Source organism: Montipora foliosa, chromosome 12 (genome assembly GCF_036669935.1).
Source record: "Montipora foliosa isolate CH-2021 chromosome 12, ASM3666993v2, whole genome shotgun sequence".
In the NCBI taxonomy this organism is placed as follows: Eukaryota; Metazoa; Cnidaria; class Anthozoa; order Scleractinia; family Acroporidae; genus Montipora; species Montipora foliosa.
In genome coordinates, this window is record NC_090880.1 from 39,631,970 (window position 1) to 39,658,526 (window position 26,557).

The following is a 26,557-nucleotide window of genomic DNA, read 5'->3' on the forward strand; positions in this document are numbered from 1 at the left end:
TGTCCCAGATTTTTGCGATCGTCGGCGATCATTCCCGACATATGAAAACTCAAATACTCGGTGATGGTTTTAGCACGTTACCAATCTTCTAAATTGCATGTTTCAATTTTTGGCGCACTTTCCATTTTCCGCCAAAGTCACTATCGGGAGAATCTAGGACAAGCGTCTGGCGATTATCCGATATGTCGGCAAAATCTGGGACGGTCGGGAAACTGCAAAATCCCCGATCGTCTGGGATTTTCCCGACATATGAAAACTAGGTTTTATTGGGGACTTAACTACGACTTGGTCGTCAAAGAGAACGCTGGAAAACAACAATATCATTGGTTAAAAGAGGAAACATAATCGTGCTGTACGCACATATTTTTGCGGTGATCTGTACAGCAACGACGTGAAATCACCAAATTTGAGGTTTTGACGGCAACGAGAGCGTACAAATGTGAATCTTTCATTCCCTGTTTTTACTTTAGGATACTTCGCCCATATTGTCCGACGCGAACGAAATGGGCCAATCGAAAAAAACGATGGAGCAAAGTTACATTTTGAGGTGACGTTTTCGTCGATCTCGTCGTCGCAGATTTTAAGGTCCCTATTAATAAAAACGAAGCCGAATTCTAAAAATATTTACTTTCAGTTCACGATACTGAAGAACTTGAAGAAACTTTCTCTCTATCTCCATGATGACGACCGTTAAAACATACCTTGGCAACGGGCGTCTCTGCTCTTGTCGCGGCGTTTTCTTGACTGGCGCCGTCTTCGCCGTCTTTCCTTTATCACTTGTTTACACATCTCGCCTCCTTGACCCTTCATCCAGGTACAAATGTGATAGACGTCGCTCTCTTTTAAACGGAGAGCCGCATTGTAATTCACGACCCAAGCCCAAGAAGTGTAGCTAAAGAATGGGGTGTGATTTTTGCAGGTGATTCTCGGCGGGTACCTTCCGTATTTGAAGATGTCGCGGTTCCCAGAAAAAACGCCAACAACGTAGCGCTCAAATTTCTTGCCGCTATTTTTTCGCTTGTGAAGTTCATAGACGCCGGCGCCCGATGAGCCTCTCTCGGCGTCACAACAGTGAAACAGTAAGCTGGAGTTGAAGTCCAAAACTCGACAAGTTCTGAAAAAGACGGGAGAGTATTAAGATGTGGCTGCACAACACTAGTTGAACATGAGAGTCTTTTGTCTTTTGTCTCGAATTTTAGCTGGCAAGCAAATGAAGCGAAACGTAAAAATAACGACTTTAAATATTGAAGGAAGGTTAGAAAAACAGCAAATATAAATTTGGGCAGGGATGGGCAAAATTGAAGACGATTAAAATGGCACTTATTCCTGCGCGATGACGCCTGACTAGCTAATTTCACCGCCAAGCCTCGAATTCGAAAATTAAACTTGTAAATCTTAGCATGAGCTGAATCCGAAAGGACAAAACTTGTATAGAAAGCCCACGTGTGAAGAGTATTGCACTTCCAGATAATTTTGTGCAAACGAGGCTTGGTGGTGAATTTTTGAGTGTATGCCATCATCATGCATAAGGCCTATTGGGCTTTTTCAAACTGTTCAGCCGAACAGTTTTTCAAAGTTTCTCTTTGTTGTTTGTAATTTAAATTATGTATGCTCGACGTGACAGACTTTCATATAGGGAAGATATCGTTGACGTCACCTATCGTAATTAATGTGCCAACCAGAACCTCATTGGCTGTCGAAACAAAGGAACTTTTGTTCCTGTGGTTGGCACATTTGAATAACAAAAGCAATGTTTGTAATCAGATATCTTCCCAATTGTCACGAAGCTGTGATATATGTTGTTTAAAACTAATTTCTGGGTTAACGTTAATTGCACAGCGAGAAGAGGCAAAGGATTGGTAAAACTGCACATACTGAACTGCACTGTCGTGATACAGCAGCTCCAAGTAATTCAATCATTAATTGGGTTGCCTGAGCAAATAGCGATCTTCTTGTGTTGTAGGTGTTTAGTTGAATCCGAGCCACCAGGTATTATCATAAATTACACTTCTCTCCGGGGATTTCGGTGTCATTGAAACACCGGATAGAAGAAAAAGCAGCCCAGTTGTTGAACTAAGGCATATATACGCAGAGGAACTCAAGCTCGTGGTCAGTGCGGAAAGTTCGGCACTCTTATCTTACCACTCGCTATCCCTGCCCCACAGCAAAATCTGTTACCTGTAAAGCACTGTTCCTTCATTTCTATCTTCATCAAATGCAGTAAAATGAATGGCTCTGTGTGCACAACCACCTCCGTAAGAGAATGTTTTACTTGGAGCTATAGGCAGGAAACAACGACTGTGGTTCTCAGCAAGCTTGATCAATGCGTAGTCATACACCGTAGCGCTTACATCGCTCCCACTCTTCCACTGCCTGGGTATCTTTGTGTATCTAACACCATGCCATTCTGTAGTGCCATTTCGCAACAGGAAACCCACTCTCAAGTTCCTGTAACCTGGAACGTACTGACCTTCGTTGTGAAGGCAATGAGCCGACGTCAAAACATGCTGGGGAGAGATGAGGACCCCCGAACAGCCAGTAGAGATCATTACAGCAGCTTCAAATGGACATCTTTCGATGTACTTTGGGGGTATGACTTTGCGATCATCGTTTTGAAACACAAGTCTCCTTCTTCTGTGTTTTATCCATGTCACTGAAGGATTTCGACGCGACCATTTCAGGTTTTGGAACAAAGATTCCCCTGCGGTTAATTCAAAATTCAGTTGCTCCATGTTTTCGTTTTCGTTTTCAAGTGAAACTGTCCTCAACGGTGCCATCCGTAAATTCGGAACGTTGCGCTTTCCCAACACTTCTCTGTTACTCCGCCATGTGCTCGCTTCTTGAAGAGTGTTCTTCGAAAGACAGAGAAGTACCAAAATCCTTGTTGCAACCACAACAACCAATGCAATCGAAAAAGCCATGTTTCCAAACACCTCACTCAGTTAGAGGAGTCTCGTGAGAAGTTTGAACCAAAATTTCTTTGACCTGGAATAGAACATGATTTCGTTAAATTCAACACTGAACCGTGACCACTTCATATGGCGAGATTACAAAAATATTATAAAATCATATTAAAAAGGTCCTTTCGCTTCGCAAAAAAAGAATCTGCCTTCATATGATAAACAGTCTATTTGAAAAGAGAACAAAAGCATAAAGAAATGAACCTCAGAGGCTTTTGATGTCGCATTGTTTTAATGTCTGTCTTCAGATGCGATGAGATTTAATATCGTTCATCTTGTTGCCTTCTGTAAGCCCTATTAATCACTAATATGTAATTTTTTCTTTTCTTTCCTCTTCAAATCTACAAGTGGTGAGATTAATGATTAATCAGAGATCTCGGCCGACAAAGAAGGATGTTCTTTGAAAAAAATATCTCCTGGCTAGTATGATCATCATAAAGAACTTAATTTCCGACATTGCAAAGGAGGATCAGAGGTGCAAAAGCAAAATTAGCAAAATAAACTCTTTGTTGCTGTCCTTGTAAAGTGAACGAAACAATTGAGAGATTTAGTATCGCGTTGACGGCAAACGGTTGAATTTGCGTTTTGCCAAACTTGTTTGATTTTAATTAATTTTCTTTACCTTAGCTATTAGCTGTAGATATCGAGAAAATTTACTAAAGGGACAGACAAGTAGATGCCTGTGGTTTGCTGTTTGTCGTTTCACGTAAACGCCAAGCTAGATCTTTCTTTTAGGACATGAGAAACTCAATCTCATCCCCAGAGTCGTTTGGCCATCACCAAGAACACGGACTCTCTCCACTTTCAATTTACGCGCAGTCGTAGTGAAGGTCTATTTTGGTAACGGTTGACAACCATTGTTGTTTCAAATTTCTGAGTGTGCGTAGACGAGTCTGAAGTCCGTGATTTGCGGACTTCCTACCTTGGAAGTGGCCAAAAGCCGTGTTCTTGGTGCTGACCAAAAGAAAAGCGGACTCTGGGAACGAGATTCTGAGAAACTGAACAAACTACAAGAGACGGCTTTTTTTAGGCTTTTTCACTTGTTTTGAACACTGTTTACGTTAGGTAACACAAGAAATGGGACCCCAAAAGATAAAAGACTGAAGTATTTTTATGTAAGTCGAAGATGTCACAGCTTTATAAACACAAGTCTGCGCTACAGAAGGAAAAAAATAAAAAGCAGCAGGGTGAACTGACTCCTCCTCATACCAAGCCAGTGGTCTTTACCTCACGCATGCGCACAGCCACGCTATGAAAACGAGGTATCTGGCCTCAAGCAAAGGCAGATCATTTGTCAACATGCAGCACGCTAAGAAAAAACCCTTAAATGACAATCTCTTCGTGTTTCTCACCAGGAACCAACGACATGAACAAATTATAAACAGTATGCGCACGATGTCTTTGTTGGCAAAGGAGATAAAAATAAACTGGTGTAGAGATGAAGTATTCCCGGATTTCAGGCTAACAATGATCTTTCCTCCCAACAAAAAGACAAACACAACAACAAACGTACCGATTGCGAAAAATTCAAACCTCTCTTTAAAATACGAGAACGTAAGAGGTTTGCCTCATGAAATCAATTCGTGGAAGAACTTTGATCATATGACAAGGATAAACCTGGCCTCTAGGAACGCAGAAATGCATTTCTTGGAGTGTGAGTTGGGGCAAAAACTGTGAGGAGAGGGTATAAAGAATGTGCATCCGTTATAATGTTGTGGAGTTCCGGCAAAATCGGATCGTTGGGTGTGATATGGCTTTTGGGTTATTTACTAGTGAACGTAATCCCGACATGACGGATTTAAACTATCAGGAAGAGGTGGTTTGTTATCTTATGGACAGTGGCATTTCTTATCTTCGGAAAAAGTACGTTCGACAGATATTGTTAGGCCCTGTTTACATGGAGGGAGGGTAACCCTTCTAGAGGGGTTACCCTTCTAGGAGGGTTACCCTCCTCTATTGTTTTTCCCGGTTTCGTTTACATGCGAGATAGGGTTACCCCAGGAGGAGGGTAACCCTACCTGCTTGCTAGGGTTACCCTTCTAGGAGGGTTATGTTTTTGTTTATTTAAGCCATGTAAACGCTCGAGGTAGGGTTACCCTCCTGGGAGGGTCAAGTTTAGGGTGATCAGATTACTGTCATATTCCCGCCAACTACAAATATGTCTTCGCGTGGTTATAAACCTGGGGAACTATTTCGTCGAACAATGCTGGCAAGAGTGACTAATCCAAGTCGGAATGCTACAGAATGCCAAGAGGACAGTCAGGGCAACAGCTTGGCGGCTGGAGTAGAACAGGTTTCCGATCATATCGAATTAACAGCCGAAAGTCTCGACGAAGCCGACGGTCCGACAGGTGGAGTTGTACTTGATCAGCGCAACAAGTCAAAAGGGAAAAGAAAAGCGGCCAATCGTTCAGACTCCTCGGCGAAAAAGGCGAAGAAATGGGCATGGACTCCCGAAGCCGTTGAGGTATTACTCAAATACATCAAAGAGTACAAAACCAAATGCGAATTCAACGGCGTCGACTTCGAAGCTGATCTGTCGAGCATGTACACTGAAGTTCGCCGGTGCTTGGCTGCAGATTTTCCACACGATTTTGGGCCTGAATCCTGCCACGATCCTGGGAAAGAACTCAAAGATATGAACAGCGAAGAGTACGAGTCTTACAGAAAAAGGTCAGAAGAAGAGAAGCAAAAAATCAAACTCGGATATCAACGGATAAAGGAAAAAGTAAAGAATGTAAGACAAGACTACCGTAGCGCAGTGAACAAGGGCACCAGGAGCGGCAGTGGTAAAGTGGTGCAAGATAATTACGATTTATTATCTGATATATGGGGAGGTTCTCCTTCGACGACGTCACTACCTTTCGGCATTGACGGTGAATATGATGAAACCCCAGGATCATCAGGTACCATTTCTGATCGGGAGGATGAGGGCTCTGAAGGTAGGTTAAGTGAATTTTACTTTTGTGCAAAAACCAAGGACATTCACACCCAAAACTCAGTAGCATATGAGTATGGATTTTTTGTAAACTTTGCGACGTACAGACTGACTACAAGATTCCGTTGCCATAAACTTCAGCTGATTTGGTGGGGTTGGCTGGTGGCCATTTTGACCCCCAGATGCTTATGACATAATTTCCTGCAAAATTCAGCAGGTGCCAATTTCATAAAAACACCATTATAAACTGTAGTATTTGGCTTCAGTACTGCTTCCTAATATTATTAATAATGGGAAAAATCATTAGTGGCTATTATCATAAAGTCAGCTAAATAACAGATAAACAAGACAGTTCAATGTTTTTCAAACTTATTCTGAGATAATTTTAATATTGTTATTATTATTTTTATTATTTGCAGAATGGTCCCCAGCTGATACATCTGGTTCTTCAACTGATGCCGAATCCAGTAAGAGAAAAGGTAAAGTTAGTGTTTCCAATATCCCCAAGCTTGTGGACAACAAAAGGAAACACATGGAAAAAAGTCTGTCGCAAGCACAAAGGGATCACCTTCTAATGAGTACCGCAAAAGAGGATATGCACTTAAAGAAAGACATGTTAGCCGCATTTGAGCGATCCAACAAAACATTGGACGACTCAATATCAAAGATGACAACATGTCTGACATCCCTTGGAGAAGGAATCGCCTCAGGAATGCGAATGCTAGCCATGGCACTAGCGAACCCACCGGCAAACCCCAGCCCTGCAATGCCCTATGCACAACCAAATTACCCTCCACAGTATAACAGTTATGGTAGATTCAATACATCCCTCCCTATGACACACGAAGCAAGCTATGAAAATAGAGATGCATTCCCCGCCTCCCATTATCAACGTATTGCAAGTGGTCAAGAAAGTGGGCACTCTAGCCCTTGTGCAACAGGCCCAATTTTATCGGCCAGTCAAACCTTGTATGAAGGTGACAATAATGACAGTTATAATTTTTAAACTAGCCATTAATGAACTTTTTTTTTTCAATTTTAACTTGTAACTTCAAGGGTATTAAGAGACAATATTTGAGGATCACAGCAAGAAAAAGTTGTTGTAGAAAAAATTAAAAAAAAAAGTGAATATAAATCAAGGTTAAGGTTTACTTATGTTTTTTTCTTTTTTACAAAAAGATGTTATGTCTAACCAAAAGAAAAGATTTCAATGTCTTATTTCAAATTGTAGCAATATCCAGGTTTACATAAACTTCTATTAAATCATGGTCAACATGCAGTTCCAGAAAATATCCATACCCACACCACAGGAGGTCATTACCGGTAGATTCCCAGAAAGTATGAAGGTAAAGAGGAACATCCAAAGGGCTTTCAGAGGGAAAGTTCTAACCGAAAAAAACCTTTGTGGAGGCAAGGGATACTTTCTGGGACAACATTATATTGATCACTTCTTGTATTGTTCTTAATAAATTATGATAAATTGTATTGTGATAAATTCTATTATTGAATGAAATTAAAAAATTCACATTAAGGATAGTGCCTAGAGGCATTTTTGCACAGTTTATGACTATGCCAGAAAAGCAGATCTTAGCAATGGCTATTGGAATCTAAAAAGATAATTGGGGCTAACCACCCTTTTTTTTAGAGATAATTAATAAACAGTAATTTTAAAGTGCCAAAATACAAAGCAATGTATGGCATTTTTTTCTTATTTTAACTCTGAAGAATACATGGTTCCCCCCAATTTTCTTTTTAAATACTACATGTAAGAGCACTTGCTAAGTTCTACTTTCTCTGCATAGTTTTAAACCGCACAAAGATATCCCTGTATTGGTAGGTACCACCAATAGGAAACCTGAGTATCTTGAGATGCGCAGAAGGTATGCACAGTAACAAAAGTAGGCACCGTCCTTAATGAAATTTAAATTTTCCATGTCAAAATTATAGACTATATTGAGAACATGGATAACTGGGTAACAAAGAAAAAGATTAATGTGGAATGTGCTCCTTGTAGAATTGTGTGGTGATGTTCCTCACATGAGCGCCCTCGGCAGAGTTGAAAGAATATAGGCGGTCAGGAGCATCCTCAGGCTGCTCTCTGTCACATGCAACTTGCCGTGCAACTGCATCATCTTCTATGGTCATATTTTGCATTTCACAGAAGTTGTGCAGGACAAAACAGGCATAAACGACGGATGGGACAAAAACCAGGCCCATGTCAATTCTTTTGTTCAAAATTTGCCATCTGGCCTTAAGCCTACCAAAAGCACATTCGATGGGATTTCTTGCGCTTCTCAACATATTGTTAAAAATAACTTCTTCATTTGTGCGTGCATGGGGGTACTCTTTCATGCAGTAGGGTAGAAGTGGATAAGCCGGATCCCCTAACAAGGTTACAGGTACCTTGTCATACCCTGGAAGAATTTCCTTGAACAGCATAGGTATCTTTTCCTCTTTTAACAGTCTGTTTACCCTGGAATTTGCAAAGACCCGTCCATCATGTACACTGCCTGGCCATTTCACTTCAACATCAATAAACAACCCTCTCCAGTCACATACTGCTTGTACATTCAATGTATACTTTTGTTTATAGCTAAAGTAGTCGTGAGGATTTTCAGTGGGTTGATTTATTGCAATATGGGTTCCATCAACACATCCAAACGCTTGTGGAAATCCATATTTATCTTCCATGCCTTTCACAATATCTTTCATTTGCTGCTCGGTTGACGGGAGTTTTATGTATTTTGGTCCCAAAACCCTGGCAATGACATCACAGACTTTACGTACAATCACAGAAACTGTACAACGTGCGATTCCAAAAGCATTTGCTGTCATAGAAAGCGAACCTTGGTCTTTTAGAAAGTACAAACTCAAAGCGAGTTGCTTTTCCACTGAGAGCACATCAAGTCCTCTTGGGCTTCTGCCAGGCTGAAGGTAAGGCCGTATTTCATCTGCTAGCGCTATAAATACATCACGATCCATTCTCAAATTTTTCTTCCACTCTGACTCGGGCAGAATTCCGTTGTAGAGGTTCTGCCACCACTGTTCTGTGCGACCTGGATTTCGCCAAAGTCTTCCTCGCCGGAAAACTGCTCTCCTTCGTAGGTATCTGAGTCGTGCCACTGCTGCATTGGACTGGTGAGCTGCCTGTAGCGTCATTTGCTGCTGACGACGTCTTTCTTTCAGTAGTAACAAAAACAATAACCCATAGCACTGAAACGCCGCCGCTAAGAATGTGATCGCGAGCAAATTTGAGTTTACCGCCATAACATCTCGTTTGTCCGCCATTTTGGTGTTGACATGCTAAGCGACCGCGCGATGGCTTCAGGTTTCCGCGGTTTTGTTGGCAGAGATAGCCCCGGGGGTAACCCTATACATGTAAACGGGAGCTATCTATTGACCCTTCTAGAAGGGTAACCCTTCTAGGAGGGTTACCCTCCCTCCATGTAAACAGGGCCTTAGATGGAGAGGGGTATGCTCTTATGCAACCTCTATGTGTGGCTGCGCAGAGATAAAATTTCAAACGTTTCAGTCTGGAATAGCGTGGGGATAAATTTACTCCACTATTGGTGGTCTCGAGGAGGATATCGTGTAACTGGAATTGACTCGATAGCCAATGGTCGAATTTAATCTAAGACGGGAATACGAGTTAAATGAGACCCCACTTCTGAATGTGACATTAACAAATTATCGTTTCCACTAGCACAAAAAAGTCCACTTTGTTAGATCTACTACTAGGTCAGAGATTTTCCGTGTCGAAGAAGAAGAGGAACAGTTACGTTACAAAACGAGGGACGTATATTAAACCTTAGTGTACTCTTCACACGACACTCCGCCCCATTTGGAATAACAAATGGTGGGTTTTGTTGAGGGAGGAAAACCAGAGTACTCGGCGAAAAACCGCCAGATTAGGGTGGAGAACTAGAAAACTTGTTGTTCTGGATTTGTAGTCCCAAATATTATACACGCTATTCCAAAACTGCCTCCAACCGCCTAATAAGGCACTCAACGGTTGTTGCAGAAAAATGTTGAATACAAGGCTAAAGGCCAAAAACACGCCATATCACAAACGACTCATTCATGTTTGCTCACAGGGTCAGTGTGGATCAAGTGCTGTCATCTACAATGATTTCGAAGCTAATGATGAAGGTAATAATCCCACAAGTTGCATTCACATTTGGCCATTCAATTACTTCAATTGGTCCGAAACAAACTGTTTCCAATTTTCGATATCTTGAGAGATTGTCGATGAAACATCAAGATTCTGTTTGTTCAAGGATATTTCAAGCTGCTGTGATGTTTAGTGCACGACAGATTAAAAGATTATTAACAGAGTGAGACAGGGGAGATCGGCCTTTCCTTCTGGTTAGGTAGTATTTCTAAGCTGGAATTGTGTTTTTCCCCACAAAGTCATGACTCTTGAAAAAGAAAAAGTGTACGTACCTCTTCAACACGAGAAAAGAGCCGGAATTAAGCTCGGTTGCAGATACTTGTGCTTGCTGCAAATTATCGCGCCTTGAGCCTTCAACGTGTGGTAAGTGACACTTTAAAAGGGGATTATCTTCTTGGTGGAGTTGAAAGCAAGGCGGCGTCACGCAATGCTAGTTTTTGGGTTAAGGAACTGTAGAGACCCAAGAAAATGACGTTGTCATCAAAAACTTTCACAATTCTTCTATAACCCAAATGCAAGACTGCATTAAGCGTAATGTCACTGAATGAAACCCGTACCTTTCCAAATATGGACCTGAGCTATGATACAGGTAGTCGAGTTTTGCCTTTTGAAGCAATTTCCTGTACACGGACAGAGGCATCCACTTGAATTTGCGGTTTCCTTGTTAAATTATTTGATCGTCAAACAATTTTTGATATCATGTTGACACTATAAAAACAGAAACTTAATCTACCCCCAAGGCAGATATGGGCATGTGTTCTCAAGGTTAATTTCTTGGGGGCAATAGACTTCTGAAGCGAACGACAGATTAAAAGTCATTTGATATTTCAGCACTGCCAACGTGTGCGTGTTTAAGCCGATCCGAAAACAATTACAGAGACCACCTGTCTTTATCCGCGCCAAAGTATTTGGCCGAGACGTCGTGTTCAAGTTTTTCGAGACGCGAGAAGATTATCGCCCGTTAATTCATCCGTTATTAAAACACTTCAGTTTTTGCCGAACATTCCGTGTTCAGTGCCTTTAAAACCTGACTTAAAGGGCTCTTTCTGGTTAGGGTATATAAAATCAACCTTCTCATGGAGGAATTGTTGAGAAAAGAACGAGGAATTTTCCCCGGTAAGACAACCTCGATTATATTCCGGGTCGTTCCTTGGAAACTTTATGAAGACCATCTGTTGAAGGAGAGAGAGGCCTTCGGAATAAGATTGTGGTCAGCACTGCTACGACTAAGAGTTAACTACATATAAAGAGTCACAAGGTACCGCTTGTACTTAACACGGAGAGGAGTGGTAAATTAAATTTTTTCCACAACTATCCCGTAGGAAATTCATTTGAACTTCGACGAAATTCCCCAAAGCTCTTACTTCGAAACTTCCTTTCCCTTCCCTTGGAGCAAACCCCTGTCCCTGCCAAGTGGAATGTAGATATGATACTACGGTTGTTATCGTTGGAAAGAAGAGGGTTTTGAGTAGCTGCCAAAATGGCTCCAAATTCCACGTGATGAATGTGTCCACCTAATTTTGAAAGAAATCATTGCCTTTGACATAGCTTCGCTTGGTAAAATGTTATCTTTTAAAGACTTACACTATTGGCTTTGTTACAGGCCTTAAATTCCAAATTGATCGCAAGTTAACTTTACCAACTTCCAAAGAACGGGAAACCTCCCGGCACCTGCATGAACAGCCTGACTGCATCACTGATCGGGGGAACGAAATTGCTGTAGTTTCCTTTAAGCAATACCATTTGCCCATCATGAAGAAGGTGACTCATGGGCGAAAATTGTGAACGTGCGCCTTCATACACCCAGCCGTGACCAAGTTGAGCTTCACTTTTTAAGTGAAACAATACGATGTGTCATCCAGCTGAGAACTAGGTCAAACTGCGGCAACTCAGTGTATTTTGAAAAGAGCTGTTGTTATGACTGTGTTTGTTGCATTTCAGAGATCAGTTGAGAAAAGAGTTGTTTGCTTTGTCCACCATTTTGTTGATTTCAAACAAAACTAAGATTATATACACTGATATCTCCCTAGATGATGTAATTTGCGGCACGACTACCTTGTTGTTGTTGGCACCTTGAGTCCATTCTACTTACTTGTAGCGTTTTTTTCCCGCTCGGGCTGAAACAAATCTACGTACTTAGTAAAAAAATCACACAATTTACGCAAAAGTAGAGTGCCGGTAACTTCAGACCATTTTGACGCCTATTAATTGTCGAAATTTAGAATAATGCTGAGGTAAATATACATTGCATGACGATTGACTAAGATAATTGTTTTCGTAAAAGAAGAAACTTTATTTGTACTCTATTCTTGGCTTAGCATTAATTTTATACAATACTTGGTATTAACTAATGACAAATTAGAGCCTAGCTGCTTGGAATAATCATAAGGGCTATCGCCAGGCTTCCAAACTTTTACTGTACTGTGCCGAGCAGGTTTTCCAAGAAATTAAACTACTAGAAAGACATACAATTAATGACGCAGCCAAGGCAAAAAAAAAACGCACTTCAACACACGGCAACGGCAACCACAACGGAAAATAATGATATTGTTGGTTGAATGAGGAAGATAAATGGGTCACGCGGCACGAATTTTGAAACTTATCTTTGCCGTAGTCTGAAAAACAACGTAAAACAACCAAATTAAAACTTTTGACTTCATCGTGAGCATTTGACAGGGAATGTTTCATTCTGCACCTTTCGGCTTCAAATCCGTCGGCACCAATCACGTTTTTGAATACTTCGCACAGCTGTACAACTGAACTGAACGAGAGGAAATAATTATGAAATACTCTCGATAGCACAGTTGCCGTCGTCGTTTCATAAACTCTCGAGGAGTTCCAGTTTAAAATTACTTAACAACCTAAATACAAACTTGAAAATGTATAGTGGCGGCGGTTGAAGAAAGAATGCAATGCTGTTACTGAGAAAAAATTAAAAAAAAAGGGCAGGCTTTTCTGGAAACAGGGTAAATCACTCGACTGTTTGGCGGAATTCGACGTTACCGAGCGACGTGGTCTTCAAGCCTCAAATAAGTTTCCGCGTGGGCTTTCCACGCGTGCGCAAACCCTTAGCTTGTTCCTGGTCACCCCGGATCCCCGGATGTCCGCTATTGTTTGGCACAGGGGGTCTTTGCATTCTTTTGGTGCATTTTGCGTAGTTGCTTTCCCACGCAAAAAAAAAATGTTTTGCGTCTTCAATGTAACTTTCTTTTCGTCCCACTTCCTGTTTTCAAGGCGAGTCCAACATGGTCTAAGTGAAAGTGTTTCCAGCTAAAAGAGTTTTAAGAACAAAACTTTCGCCTTGCAAAACTGAAGACAACAAAGTGAACTCAAAATGGCTTAGTCAAGTTGACTTGCTAAAACTAACAGCATCAACAGCGACAGAAATTGCACTCTCACGAATGTGGTGTATAATATAGACTATTCTTTTTTAACCGCGGTAAATTAATGAAGCGATGTATTTTTTCAATGTTCATCAGGGAAAATGAACATTTGACTTCGAGAACTGCACTCCTTCGTGACTGACTTAAATGACAAAATATAGTCATCTATCAAATATGAGTACCAACATGGACGAATGCTGAGTTGAACACATCGGGAAAGAAAGGAGAGACACAGTAAAATATAACAAATAAAGCAATCACGACTTTGGCGTAAAACGGCCGGTAAACACAAGAAAATAAAGAAAATCGCGTGACGAAAAATTGAGGGCGAAATAATATAAAACTGAGTTACAACTTTAAGCAGGATCCCATATGGCTCCTCAGTGTCTCAAAGTAATTTTTAGAAGTGCTTCAAAAACGAATTTACCCTTTGGAAACTTTTCACCTTTTCTCTTGAGCGTACTTCTAAATTCAGTATGAACGTGAAGTAACTTTTGAGGAATAAAGTTAAGAAATCGATTAATTAAGGAAAGACGACTTACCAATATATCCTCGTTCTTTCACGGCCACTTGAGAACTGAATAGAGCACTGCTGAATTATTCCCACCATTGCTTGTTATATAGTCTCGAGTTTATTATGTTTCCGGGCTGTTAATTGCCTGTCGCAGGCTTCGTGTCTGCTATCATTTTCATCACCTTTCTACGCCTCTATCACAAGTTCTGTACCTTTTAATCGCCAATTTGAGCCGATTCTTTGTTTTCAGAAAAAATGAGTTGTTTTAAGTTTCGATGTTTTTTCACGCGAAAAGGCAGACTAAGTGATTCCCCAAAAAACATAAACGGAAGATTGCAGAGAGTGAAATAAAGAAAAAATGGGCGCTAGGTTATAGTAAAATGTTCAATACTTTAAAGAAAAGGCGGTTTTTTTATCAACGCACTTACGAGGGTGCTGGATTATGTGAAGAGCCTTCGACAAAAAATTGAATGTTTTGCGGTTTTCTCTGTTTAGTCAATCTGGCGTCATTTATCACATTACAAAGTGTTGTAATTTATTGAAAGTTTGGCAGTAATAAACACTGATCATTAACAATTGCTGTTTCAAAACATATTACTTCAAAAAAATGATTTAGCCAAGTGGAAAGAAGATGCCTTTTCTAGTTTAAGACTTTCCCGTGCAAACGCCCTCACATGTCGTAAGGATAATGTCTCGCCCTCGGTGGGCCTCGGTGGCAAGTTTAGCCATAGGTTTATTAACGTAAATTAGCCCGCTGTGAAATGGCGGAGATTCAAAGGCCTGAAGGACAAACCAGCTGGAATCTCAGCTATTAGATATCTTTACGATGGTCAGGTTACCACGAAACTCAGATGACACCAAATTTGAATATCATTGTTTTTCATAGTCTTGTTTTAGTTCTTCAACAAGCCATACGAGTTACCGCGATGTCTTTTAGGGGCTTTCGCGCACTATCTTAGCCCCTTTGTAGAATGCTTAAAGATGTCTTAACCAGAGAAAACGATGATGTAGTTTTTTTTGCTTAAGACAATAGATAAAGTTTTTTTTTACTTAAGACAATATTACTACAGTGTTAGCTTATTAACATCGGTTATTGTTGAAGGCAAGGATAGAAGTGGATTCGTTTTGACAAAATTAGGCGGCTAAACTAAAATTTGAAGAAAAGGCCAAAAATTTGTATGGATGACTCCTGCCAAAAAAGGGCTTGGATATCTTTTCCTAGGATCTCAAAGATAGCTGATGGCATGAAAAAAGGTCATAAAAATTGATTTCTGTTAATTTTAGCAGAGTAAGGTTGGATGGTTGGATGGTGGTAAAGGTCGCTCTGTCAGCTTCCGATTATATCAACTTTGGAACTGACAAAAAATCGAAGTTAAATAGCTAAAATCACACAAGAAAGCAAAAAAAAAAAAAAATTTAAAGAGTCATCTTTAGCTGGAGAAACTTTTCACACTTTGAACAAAAACGAGGGGCAAAAAATTGCCGCGACGCTGACAGTGCTGGGACTGTGTCATGATTTCGTTCAGTTCTTCATTGGGCTCAGTGAGCTCGCAAATCACGTTTGATTTTACGTAAAATAGTAACATCTTGTGGTCTGTACGTTTCATCCAGATGCCGAGTTTCAAGAATGCGAGTTTAACAAACGGAACTCGATCTCAAAAGAGTTTAGATTCGCTATAAAAAATTATGTGATATGGAAATAGTAATCGTGACTAAACATTAAGCATCTGATTTTGTTGTATAATAGCTTCCCTCGCTTTGCTACCAAAGAGTATAATAGGCGAGAATCCACTCCTCACATGGTAGATATCAAGCCATATGGACTATTAAAATAAACTTATGGCAATTTACAAATTTGATCGACGAAAAAATCATTAACCTCAACACCGTCAGTCTATCATTTGACGCAGGCAGCAGCCGATGTTGTCAATGTATTTTTGTAAGGCTAAAGCAATCTTGAACTGAAAAAAGCTGAGGCAAAATCAAAGCCTGCGAAGTGCCCTTCTCTTAAAAAATAAATTGCTTTCGGACTGCGGTTAAAAAATTCTTTATCGATAAGTTTCACTTAATCGGTACCTGCACTTTACAGATCAGACCTACTTTACACAACAGCTTTCGAACTATTTTAAATTTTACTTAAAGGAATTTTTTGTCGAGTCAATTTTCACAATTTCAATCGATAAAGCAATCTTATGTGTCCAGTGTTGGCGTTTCTGTCAATTATACATTTCCGGAAAGTCGTTAGATTTCAGTTCAGGCGCCATGTTTTAGACGGCGGTAGGTCAGACTTGTATTGTTCTGACAAATTTCTTTACTCTGTCGAACAATCTCACTCCATGGTGCCAAATTCAATAGCAAAATCTTTATTGGCCAAAAAGATAAACTAGAAAATTTGCAAATACAAACGTTTGCCTTTTTTTATCATAGCAATAAAATAAAATAGACGGTATACTACAAGGGAAGAAAACCGATTCGTTTCCAACAGATGTGGCTAAGTAGCAAACCCTCAGGAAGCATCGAACTGATGTCTCTAATACCATGGGTTAGAATTTCGTCAAAGCCGGTTAAATGTTTTAATCCTTCTTTGAAAACCTTAAATAACCAAGTTCAGGGCGGCAAGATCCCATATTTCTTCTATTCTCAGTCGAGTACACTTTTTGTTTTATGGTCTGGAAACTGTATACGCATGATTGGGCTTTGAGTTATATTTATTTACACTTCCTCCAACGAGCCGTGAAAAACATTGCCTCGTTTTGTCAATAAGAGTGGTAATAATGTTTTTCCGGATTTAAAGGGTCTATCTGGTTTTGTTCCAGAGTAAATAATTCAAAGCCACCATGACTCCCTTCCCACAGGGCAATACCCCGCTTTCAAGGCGTGGCCAAACAGCTGCTTTGTTTAAGTTGCGAAGTAAGAGCTTTTATTGTCTATTATCTCAGTTTTGTTCCCACGATTTTGGCAACTGATATTGTCTAATACACCATAACAAGATTTAATCATGGGGATATTTAAAACGGGTAGTGTTAGTTCTGCTCTCCAATTTTGTGACATCTGCGAGTAAAAAACATATTATGTTAACAAACTTTTGCCTCATCTTGCCTTTACTCTGCCTATGTATATAATTGAAATTTTTTCAGGCTGTTGTCCGATTTTGAATCTTTAAGCTTAAAAGACACTGGTTCTCCACATGTAGTTAAGTAAATCAGTATTCGCAATAATTCAATGCTTAAACTCCGACATGATTCGAATATTCGTCTTTCATCTCCCTACAGAGTTAATACCACACGGTTTCCCAGTTTAAGGCCGGTTTACATGATACGATTTATAGGCCCGATTTATCGGCCCGACGGCGTCGGAGCGCAAATCTTGCGTGTATTTTGACAGCCGATGAACAACCGATTCAAAAAATTTTTTTGCACTGCAGCAGATTTTTTAAAGTCGGGCCGACACTCTGAGAGAAACCGTCATGTCAATCAAACTGTATGCGAGTAGGTGACGCGCTCAGATACTTAAAAGTGAAAGCGTTCAAAATGGTGGATACTAAAAAGACAACGGGAAGATCTTTGGAGGAAAAACTAAACGTTTTACACAATTTACACAGTACGATATGTCGGCCCGACAAAACCGGCCGACAAATCGTACCGTGTAAAACCGGCCTTTCGAAGTTAACCAGCTTGATGAGGGGAACAGGTCTGTACTGACAGAGCATCGACAACAAACTCTTGGAAAAGTTAATCTTTAAACGAAGAGCAATTGTTTCACATAGGTTTTGCTTATCTTTGGTAACATATATTTTATGTTTTTTGACAAAATGAATTTATTTATTAATTAGTGCATGGTAGGAGTGCAACTGAACAAAGATTATTGCCATAAAACGTTGTTCGTTCTAAAGCCGTGTTCCAACAAAAACTGCCATGATATAAACTTAAGTGTGCTTATTGAAAGTTAAAGAGTTCGAAAAAAATATTCAAGGCATAGCTTTGCAACAAAAGAAAAGACAAAATTAATGCAACTATTCTACAACATGATGACTGAATTATGGAATTCATAATAAGGTTTGTTACGCTTTCAACCATCGAGGAGAGATCCCCATGTGTACAGATGAGTTCTTCACAAGTAACAAAAGGAAAAGCTTAAAATGTCAAGTGGCAGAACTTATAATGTTGAAATCAACAATTATTAGGAAAATAAAATCACAGATAAGGCAAATGGAAAATTGATTGACTTTCCCAAATTTGTACCGACGCGTTGCAGATGTAAGAAGGCAGGTTGAGTTCTTGTACAAGTAAGGTTCTCATCCGATTGCCTGCTGTGCTTTTGAGTGATCAAATCGCTTGCAAAAAGCTGTCATAAACTACACTGACGCTACTTGTCATCCCGGAAGGAGGGCTCACCTCAGCAATTAGCCTTTTATTCCTACAGATATTGATTTTGAAATAGTTTGACAAAGATTGATACATAGTAATCAATCTCGAGGATAGCTTCTTAGGTAGATTTCTTCATATGTTTATATTGTGGGAGGATCGCATTGTCATTATCTTGACAATCCAACCACCTGTTTGGATATGGAAAAATAACTTATCTCAATTGTGGCGTCATCACTCAATCTTGCTTAGTTTCTAACAAAAAATCAGTCCATAATCAGAAAATAATGGAGGCGTTTTTCCAAGAAGTAGAAAGTAAGATAGTACAAATTTGGATACTCTTTGAGAATCCACCTCGAAGAAGTTCACACTTCAGATGACACGTTTGTTTGTTTGGCTTGTGTTTGTTCAATTTTTTGCTGCGTTATCGCTCATGGCTACACATTTTTATTTATCTTTGGAAGAAGGAGATGATAAGCCTTTCCAAGCAAGACTTGTAAGTGTGACAAGTTCTTCGCAGGGTCGTGGAACAGAAGGACATGCCAAATTAAAGGAAGAACAATTAGATGATGAGGTGGCCAAATCCTCTGTGCAGACTTCACGACGTTTATACTTAACTTATCAACCCCCCGACGGCGGCTGGAACAATCATCGCATTGCCATTGAAAATGCACTCGTTATGGCTAAATTACTCAATAGGACGCTGATAGTACATCCGGTTGCTTCGCACGACAAAGCAATTTCTTTGCGGAAGAAAAACCTCGCGCAATGGAGAAATTTTGAAAGACAATGGGGCATCAATTGGGTGTACAACAATATGACCGAGAGAGATCTGGCACCAATTTCCGAAGTGCTAGACCTTAAGCGCATGCGTAAAATAGTGGATGTTTTCGAGGTAAAAACGAATCACAAAAAGTTTTTAGAGTATTCTTCAAATTTGAAATGGCACATAGTGTGTCATTCTGATGCACTGGGCTTTTGGGTCGATTCTATTCCCGAGGGAAACGAAACGCTGATCCAAAGAATCGACTTCGTCGCGAATAACAGTTCGAGGAGTGTTCGGGCGTGTCCAGCAGAAATGAGACGACACAAACAAACGAGGAAGCCGGTTATTAGAAGAATTTTAGATGAACTTCAAAATGTAAAAGCAGATATCATATACTTGTCTCAGGACACTAGCTATAAGGCATCCGTTCGATTATTCAACTTGGAGAAAGCTCGTGAAGCACAGAAATGGATTTTCGAAAACCTGGTATTTTCACCTCAAGTCTACGAAAAAACGTTTCAAATACTGAGCATTTTGCCTCGGCCATTCAACGCCATTCACGTCAGAAGGACAGACCATAAAGTAAGCTCTAGCAAAACGCCTTCTCACTGGCTAGAGCGCATGGCAGTCAGTAATTTCTTGAACGTTTCCACAGCCTTATTTGTAGCAACAGACGAACCAAACCGACAATGGTTCGAACCTTTTTACGAAGCTGGTTATCAATTATACTTTTCTGATGAATTTTTAGAGCCGTCCGAGAACTCGTTTTATATGGACATCCGGGGCCTTCACGATCAATTGATTTGCATTCACGCTTCGTTGTTTGTGGGCTCAAAGAGTTCGAGTTTCAGCGGTTTTATTCACCGGTCCAGGCGCGAGGTTATGACGAAGAATGGGTTGGTCTTGAGTCACATGCCCGTAGGTTGGTTAGGACATAAAATAAAAACATGAATGGGAGAAACCGTGCATGAGACTACAGCTTTAGTCGCAAATGGTCCTAGAATGATGTAAGAAGCCTCTCAGCTGAGAACCACGGGCATACAAAACTACCATAGTAGATCTACTCAAAAGCTATAATTAGACGAGCTTTTTTCAATAAGACCATTCTCAATCCAAGACTGGGGAAAAATTAATTACGTTACGGGAGAAGTCTGATAGTACGATTTTTTCACATGCAAGTAACAATACGCCTTCCCTGCTATCAGGTCTCTTTTCTTTTGCGTTCGCTGGGTTGAAGAGTACGGGAGAATAGACTTCTGCCATTGGTCGAAACTCGCTTTGATCCAACCGCCGTCCACAACCTTGGACGGCACTCTTCGAACCGCATGCCCAATGATATGTTTGCTGACTGTGACTTGAGCCCACTGTGTCTCGCGCATTCCTTTACAGTTATTCCGCTGCTGTTAAGTGAGCCCACACAACATGAAGTATGACGTAAGGATTCGGTCGCTAAGTAACCGCCGTGCATGCTCAACAAAGTGAATTTCGACCCATGGCACAGGTCTCTTCTCCCGTACTCGTCAACCCAGCGAACGCAAAAGAAAAGAGACCTCTTCTAGCAGGGAACAATACGCCATGCTTTTCGACCATTTTACACGCGCACGACACGATTTGTGGTGAACTGGTGGTAAGCTATTCGCTTGCTAAAGTTGTAAGTAGAAGTCGTACCATCTGAACATTGCCCTTAACCCTCTGATTACTACCTGGCAAAATACGTCCAGCTTTATCCACGGTCCCATCTACCCCTTGTGACGTCATCACTTTTAACGGTCAGGAACAGCTTTGTCCACTAACTTGTGCAGGGAGAAGAGATCTTTCAAACTATACCAGAATGAGCACAATTCAGTCAAGGAAACTGGAGAAACGGCAAAAAAACCAAGTAATACTGACCTGAAAATCTCCATGAAAAGCTTGCTCCATTACCCACCTACCTTTCTGAGCACCTAATTCTAAGATGATGAAGGGTTTCTCAGAAACTCTTCCCACCAAAATAAAGCCTACCAAATGCCCAGCAGTTGAAAAAAAAATGAGGCAAGGAAAGCGAAAAGAGAGGGAAGGAGAGAAAGCGAAAAGTGAAAGTCGAAAGTGTTGTGCTACTTTTAAACCTAAAAACTGTCGAAATTTTGCTTTCTGCGCATGCCTGAACTTTGCAAGCGCTTATTTTGCACCTGGCTGAAAAGGCCGCGGAGTGTACAACCTGGAAACGGGTTTGTAGGGAGATTTAGCTCTTAAACAGCACGACAGTGACCAAAAAACCCCTCAACTAGCTTCAAAACGTGTTTTTCGGCCAAATCTCTGGTAGCCAAAGGGTTAATTAAGGCTTAAGATTGGTTGCAGAGGTGTGGTTTCACTTGAGATAATTAATTAGGGAGCTTAAGCAAGCGCGTTTTTGAGACGCGGACGGCAACCGGAAGTGAGCTGTTTTCCCGTTTAACGTGTCTTTACATAACCACATTTACATTACTAAGTATCTTTTCTCAATTAGAGATGATTAGTATAAAAATCTGAGAGACACCACTAACCTGGCTCACGAAATGTTCTTTTCCGGTTGCCGTCCGCGTCTCAAAAACGCGCATGCTTAAGCTCCCTATTTGAAAAATTGACTCGATCTGCAAGAACGCTGTAACACCGATGTATCGAAGTGATGGGATCCTAATGACGTCCAACTTCGTTTGAGTGGGGATGGGAGAAGGACAGGGGAGGGGACGGGAGGGTATATCAATATTCATGACAGTGAGGCAGAGAGAACAAAAACAATAGAAACAAGTTGCAACGAATGTGAAAGATATTAGCGTATCATCCACTTTCTTTTGTCCTTGTCCTCTAAAACTCTCTTTCAAGCTGAATTTTAGTACATCGAAAGTGGCCTATGAAGACGCTATTAGAACGAAAGAATTTAGTGAGCAAAACAATAGCTCTGCACGTACGTTTGTAACTTTTGCACATTTCGTTCCCGCTCTCAGCACGTATTTGGGAAAACGACAACGGTGGATTTTCTCTCTTACTATGAATACTGTCCCTACAACTTTTTGTCAGTGCATGCTTCAGCTGGTTCAAAGAAGTTGAACACACTAAAACAATCACCAAAACGTTTGAAAAGCGCGAAGATGCATTTTCTTTCATCTCCCTGTTGTTTTGCAGAAGGCGGCGGCGAAAAAACACGGATTGAAATATGAAACGCCTTTGTACAACGGGCAAAACCGTTGTTTTATCGAATTAAACAAGCATCTTTGTGGGGGTGTCGTTGTTAAGCTCTCTCTTTAATCTTTGGTAGAAACTAACCAATCACAACATTGTTTCATACCGTCACTTTCATTTTATATTTAAAATATGCAATAAATTTCTGATATATGTACTCTACTTATGTTACAATAGACATGAAATTTTCAATATAACATTTCCTTATAAACAAAAATATACTATTTTACTTGAAAAGATCTATAGTTTCTTGAAGGGGAAACTGGACAAGAGCTTACATAAAGGAACCTTCTCTAAAATATCCATTTTCCAAGGTTATGATATTTTCCTCTGTATTTCAGACTAGAGATTACTTGACTTATAGAGAAAATATAAATTTGCTGGAGATTTTTCTTTTTTTTTCTTAAAGAAACAGGCCATTAATTTTTCACTCGCCTAAAGCCTGTTTTTCACAAGCGACACAAGCACGGCGCAAGCTGTGATGTTCGTCCAATGAAAAAGACCGTTCTAGATTCCACTGGCAGCACCGCGTTGTAAGAGAGAACATGGAACCAGTGAATCTTTGTCTCTGGTAGCTTTTACCAATCAAAATACACTCAACAAAATTACTCGAATCTAATTGCGCGAGAAAAGTACAGTTTTATCCCAAATTGTACTCTGTAACATTCTTAATTAATAGTTGCTATATGGCAACTAAGCGCGATAAAAATCAAAATGGTAGTTTTTCTATTTTCAATGAAAACAGCGGGCATATTCTAAAATGAAACGTAACAAATTATAAAACAAACAAGAGTACTTTCATGAACCTCGAGAAAACTTTGTTGAGTGCATAAAAAACGATAAATCGCACGATCTTCTCGTACAATTAGGAACAGATATTAGATATTCGTGATGTTTTTAAAGTTTTCGAACTACTCTCGCAATTATGCGAACTTTCTAAACATCACCTGTATCCATTAATCCCGAATTGTCGAGATCATGCGACTTTCTGTGCTAATTCTGATTGAGCGAGTTTCAATCGAGTGTCGTAAAACCAAAACCAAAGTAATTACTTTGGCCAATCAAAAAGGACGGAGAAAATTCCGCAAACCAATCAAAACTCGAAGTAATTACACATGGCCGACACAAAGAGCGGGAAAATGTCCTCGCACAAGCAACGATTCGTTTTGGTTTCACTTCTGATTGGTTGAAAAAATGGCGCGAGAACTTTCAACCAATCACTGAGTGAAGTAAATGCAAAACCAAAGCAATCCGCTAATTACTTTCGACATTCAATTGAAAACCGCTCAAAATGGACCTTGAGAATTTGATTGGTTCCAAACGGTAGCTTTCTTTCCTTTACCCTACCTGCGCTTACCGCGTTTAAAGAAGCGATTCCTGAACGGTGCAGAACTATAGTAACCTTGTGACAGCGACGTTGAATGAGTGGAATTGATTGGAATGATCTTGGAGCTCAAGCCACTGACTTCATCGTCTGTTATAATATCATATTCGGCCAAACCTCGTGAAGGAAGTGAGGTACTCTGTGTAATGTTTATCTGAGACATAGCTCTGCGAGCAAGAGCGTCTGTAAAGTACTTGCATTCTAAAAAGTTCCTCATTTCAAGCTGGTTCATTATGTTTTCCCGCCATTTTTTGCTTGGAGAGCGTTTCGGGACGTGAGTGCCCATCCGAGATGTACCACATCCGGGAGATGAGGAATCCTCGCTTTCCCTCAGCTTTTCTTCTGCGAGAGTTCTTTGTCGATTTAGATAAGTAACCGCTAAATTCGCAATGCTGCCCAGTTTAAGAGGATTTTCTTTAACTTCTTGCGTCTTAACATTGGTTGTACCATGATTTCTTATCGCAAGAATCAGCTCTGATCTACAAATTGGTTCAACGTCCAAGTCTAATGAACTGGTGTTCAAACTTTCGCTCTGTGGCCGAAGTTCGCCACATCTATTCAAATAGTCCGCCAATTCTCGGTTTATTCGCACCTTAGTCCGACATCTCTGTTCGTCGGATTGAAGCTGCGAAAACCGCTTCGTCTGAGCGCTGTTTCGTTGTTGTAGTTGCCACAGGACGTTATCCCTCCACCAACACCTTTCAGACCCGTTGATATTGGGTAAACTGTGCACGACTGGAGGACTGGAACTTGAAGAACTTTCATCTTCTGCAGTATCGTCTGAGAGCTTTCGAGAACAGCATTTATTGAGTTTGTTTTGAATATCAACGCGGACAGGGGGGATATCGGGCAAGAGCAAAGAAAGGTCCAACTCTGGTATTTCAGTGTTATCAAATGGAGTGCTATGTGATGGATTTCCAGCAAAAAATTCTTCTTGAGACGAGGGGATAATAATATAATCATTGTAGTTTGCTTGCGTTCTTGGATGATAAATAATCGGTTGTTGTTTAGGAGTTTCACATGCACTCAAGTCTACGCTAATGATGTCATAATCGACCGCAAAATCTTGTTTAGGTTTCTGTGCCTCTACTTCGAGAAGACACCGTTGACACCGACAGCGATCAACCTCATCATCTCCAAAATAACCGGAATTCACAAGTTCCTCGCTAAAAAGTCCGCTCTCTGAGCTGCTGCTACTGAAATTACGACCGTGACTATCCTTGCGTGACTTTTGAGACGAACGTGACAATTTGCGTGACCTCCATCGACGAGAAGTTTTCTTTGATGTCGCAGGATTGCTCGAGTCGCCCCAACTTGAATCAATGTTTTTGAGAACATGGAGGTAGGAGTTAACCACATACATTACAGCTGACTAAAAGAACAAAAAAGAAATCAGTTAAAGGTTGTTAAAGGGAGTACTGTTTCTTCACTGCTAATCTTTGAATTATGGCGAGGTCACACAAGTCAAAAAAAATTACACCAATCACCCAATAGAATTTGGTAGGGTAGGAAAAACTGATTATAACCTTGCCTTATTTCCACCAGCTCCCCCCATTCCCCCATGTATCTTCTAATAAATGACCGTTCTCTTTGCTATGAATATGAAATGAGCTAAATAAAAGTAATGGGACATGACTGTATGATATATGGGGCAATTTTTCGTTTGTCACTACTTGAGAGTGGCAAAGCCACTGTGCCTCATCAAAATCCATTCTGATTCTCTGTACAACAAAATTAAAAAAGGATAAATTGAGGAAAAAAACCCTGCATTTTAGCAATTTAATTTACAAATTTGCACTTGCAGTTAACACAGTGTTGCATGTAATATTCTTGATTCAAATGAATTCTCCCTTTTTAGAACTTGATCCATGGCCATGGCCAACAAAACAGTTTCTTAAATGTTTGGCTAACAGTAGCATCATACTCTTGAAAGTAACAGTAGTAGTGGAGACAGCAACACATCCTATTTTATTGACAGATGAGCTAACAAAATTTACATGTAATGCACACTACACGTCATGAATGCAGTAAGTCAAGGGATGAGTCAACAAGGGTGGTGGCAAATGCGACTTTCAGATAAAGATCAAGGCCAAGGTGTGGTCTGGGTCTTACCCAGCCTCTTATGTGCCATGGTAATAAGCAGGAGGGCGTGGAAGCCTGCAGTCAACCTCTTTGTTTATAAGGGCCAGCTGAGAGAGGAAAATTATGGCTTGAATGGCAAAAAAGATAGGTCAACAGACAATATGGTTGCATTAAAATGAAGTGCACATCAGAATGGAAAACAAATCAATGACAGTAAAGAAAAATGTGAGAAGAGGAAGCGGCGTATTACTTACTTATTATCCCTTTCATCCCTGAAGAGGCCCCCCATTGAGGAGTAAAATCGTCTGGGTTAGACAGAGTAAAATCTATAAGTGTCACTCTTATGAGAGAGAGGGTTAATGAAAAAAGGGGCATCTTTGCAACAAGATACTCTAATATTTGGACTCAAGCTCAAAACACCAGCTTTTAGTATAATTACATAGATGATTATTGAAAATTCTCTAAGATGATTGGTCACACTTGAGGCAGTTAAATTATGCCATAATAACCTAAGCGTTTTTTTCAAAATGGCTGCAAGCAGTTTTGTTGAGGTGACGGACAAAGAAATTATTATAATCTTATTGTTTTACAGAAAGTGCATATTTTTTCTAATAATCACCTATTATTATTCACCTCAGGCTCTGTGAATATCCGTGAATAAAAACCTAAAATTTGTCTTGGTTTTTATTCACTGATATTTATCTCATCTTTGATGGTTTCCTGGACTCATTTGATACAACCAAGTTTCTGTGTCACACTCATGCACTGGCACATCACCAAATGACCAAAATCTATTC

The 26,557-nt window shown here is 40.3% G+C and overlaps 5 protein-coding genes across 13 annotated transcripts in view; 2 read left to right on the forward strand and 3 right to left on the reverse strand.

The window, feature by feature from the left end:
- Positions 1 to 465: 465 nt before the first annotated feature.
- LOC137980467 (serine protease 23-like) lies at positions 466 to 11,899 on the reverse strand. Of its 4 annotated transcripts, XM_068827916.1 has the most exons (4): positions 10,627 to 10,753; positions 10,342 to 10,519; positions 2,179 to 2,985; positions 466 to 1,114 (listed from the first exon to the last, which is right to left on the reverse strand). In XM_068827916.1, the coding sequence occupies exons 3-4, from the start codon at positions 2,919 to 2,921 to the stop codon at positions 691 to 693; spliced, it is 1,167 nt and encodes a 388-aa protein (XP_068684017.1). In that variant the 5' UTR covers positions 2,922 to 2,985; positions 10,342 to 10,519; positions 10,627 to 10,753; the 3' UTR covers positions 466 to 690. The 4 variants fall into 4 exon arrangements, with proteins under 4 accessions (XP_068684017.1, XP_068684019.1, XP_068684018.1 ...); XM_068827918.1 differs by lacking the exons at positions 10,342 to 10,519; positions 10,627 to 10,753 and adding an exon at positions 11,709 to 11,899; XM_068827917.1 differs by lacking the exons at positions 10,342 to 10,519; positions 10,627 to 10,753 and adding an exon at positions 11,654 to 11,899.
- On the forward strand, positions 5,129 to 6,904 carry LOC137979506 (uncharacterized). The gene is made up of 2 exons (XM_068826775.1): positions 5,129 to 5,902; positions 6,318 to 6,904. The coding sequence occupies exons 1-2, from the start codon at positions 5,164 to 5,166 to the stop codon at positions 6,902 to 6,904; spliced, it is 1,326 nt and encodes a 441-aa protein (XP_068682876.1). The 5' UTR covers positions 5,129 to 5,163.
- LOC137979507 (uncharacterized) lies at positions 7,858 to 9,186 on the reverse strand. Its single transcript, XM_068826776.1, has one exon. It carries the CDS (start codon positions 9,184 to 9,186, stop codon positions 7,888 to 7,890), a length of 1,299 nt encoding a protein of 432 aa, XP_068682877.1. The 3' UTR covers positions 7,858 to 7,887.
- Positions 11,900 to 18,662: 6,763 nt separating the features above from the next.
- LOC137979771 (uncharacterized) lies at positions 18,663 to 20,586 on the forward strand. Its single transcript, XM_068827120.1, has one exon. It carries the CDS (start codon positions 18,707 to 18,709, stop codon positions 20,045 to 20,047), a length of 1,341 nt encoding a protein of 446 aa, XP_068683221.1. The 5' UTR covers positions 18,663 to 18,706; the 3' UTR covers positions 20,048 to 20,586.
- Positions 20,587 to 22,188: 1,602 nt separating this feature from the next.
- LOC137978613 (uncharacterized) overlaps positions 22,189 to 26,557 on the reverse strand; it is a 6,640-nt gene continuing 2,271 nt past the window's right edge. For 2 of the 6 annotated variants that reach the window (XM_068825609.1, XM_068825608.1), the window contains one exon: positions 22,190 to 25,050. In XM_068825609.1, coding sequence (XP_068681710.1) covers positions 23,638 to 25,041 — 1,404 coding nt within the window. In that variant the 5' untranslated portion in view covers positions 25,042 to 25,050 and the 3' untranslated portion in view covers positions 22,190 to 23,637. Of the gene's footprint in view, positions 25,051 to 26,014; positions 26,066 to 26,393 lie in introns of all 6 variants that reach the window. The other 4 variants (XM_068825612.1, XM_068825610.1, XM_068825606.1 and 1 more) reach the window with 4 other exon arrangements.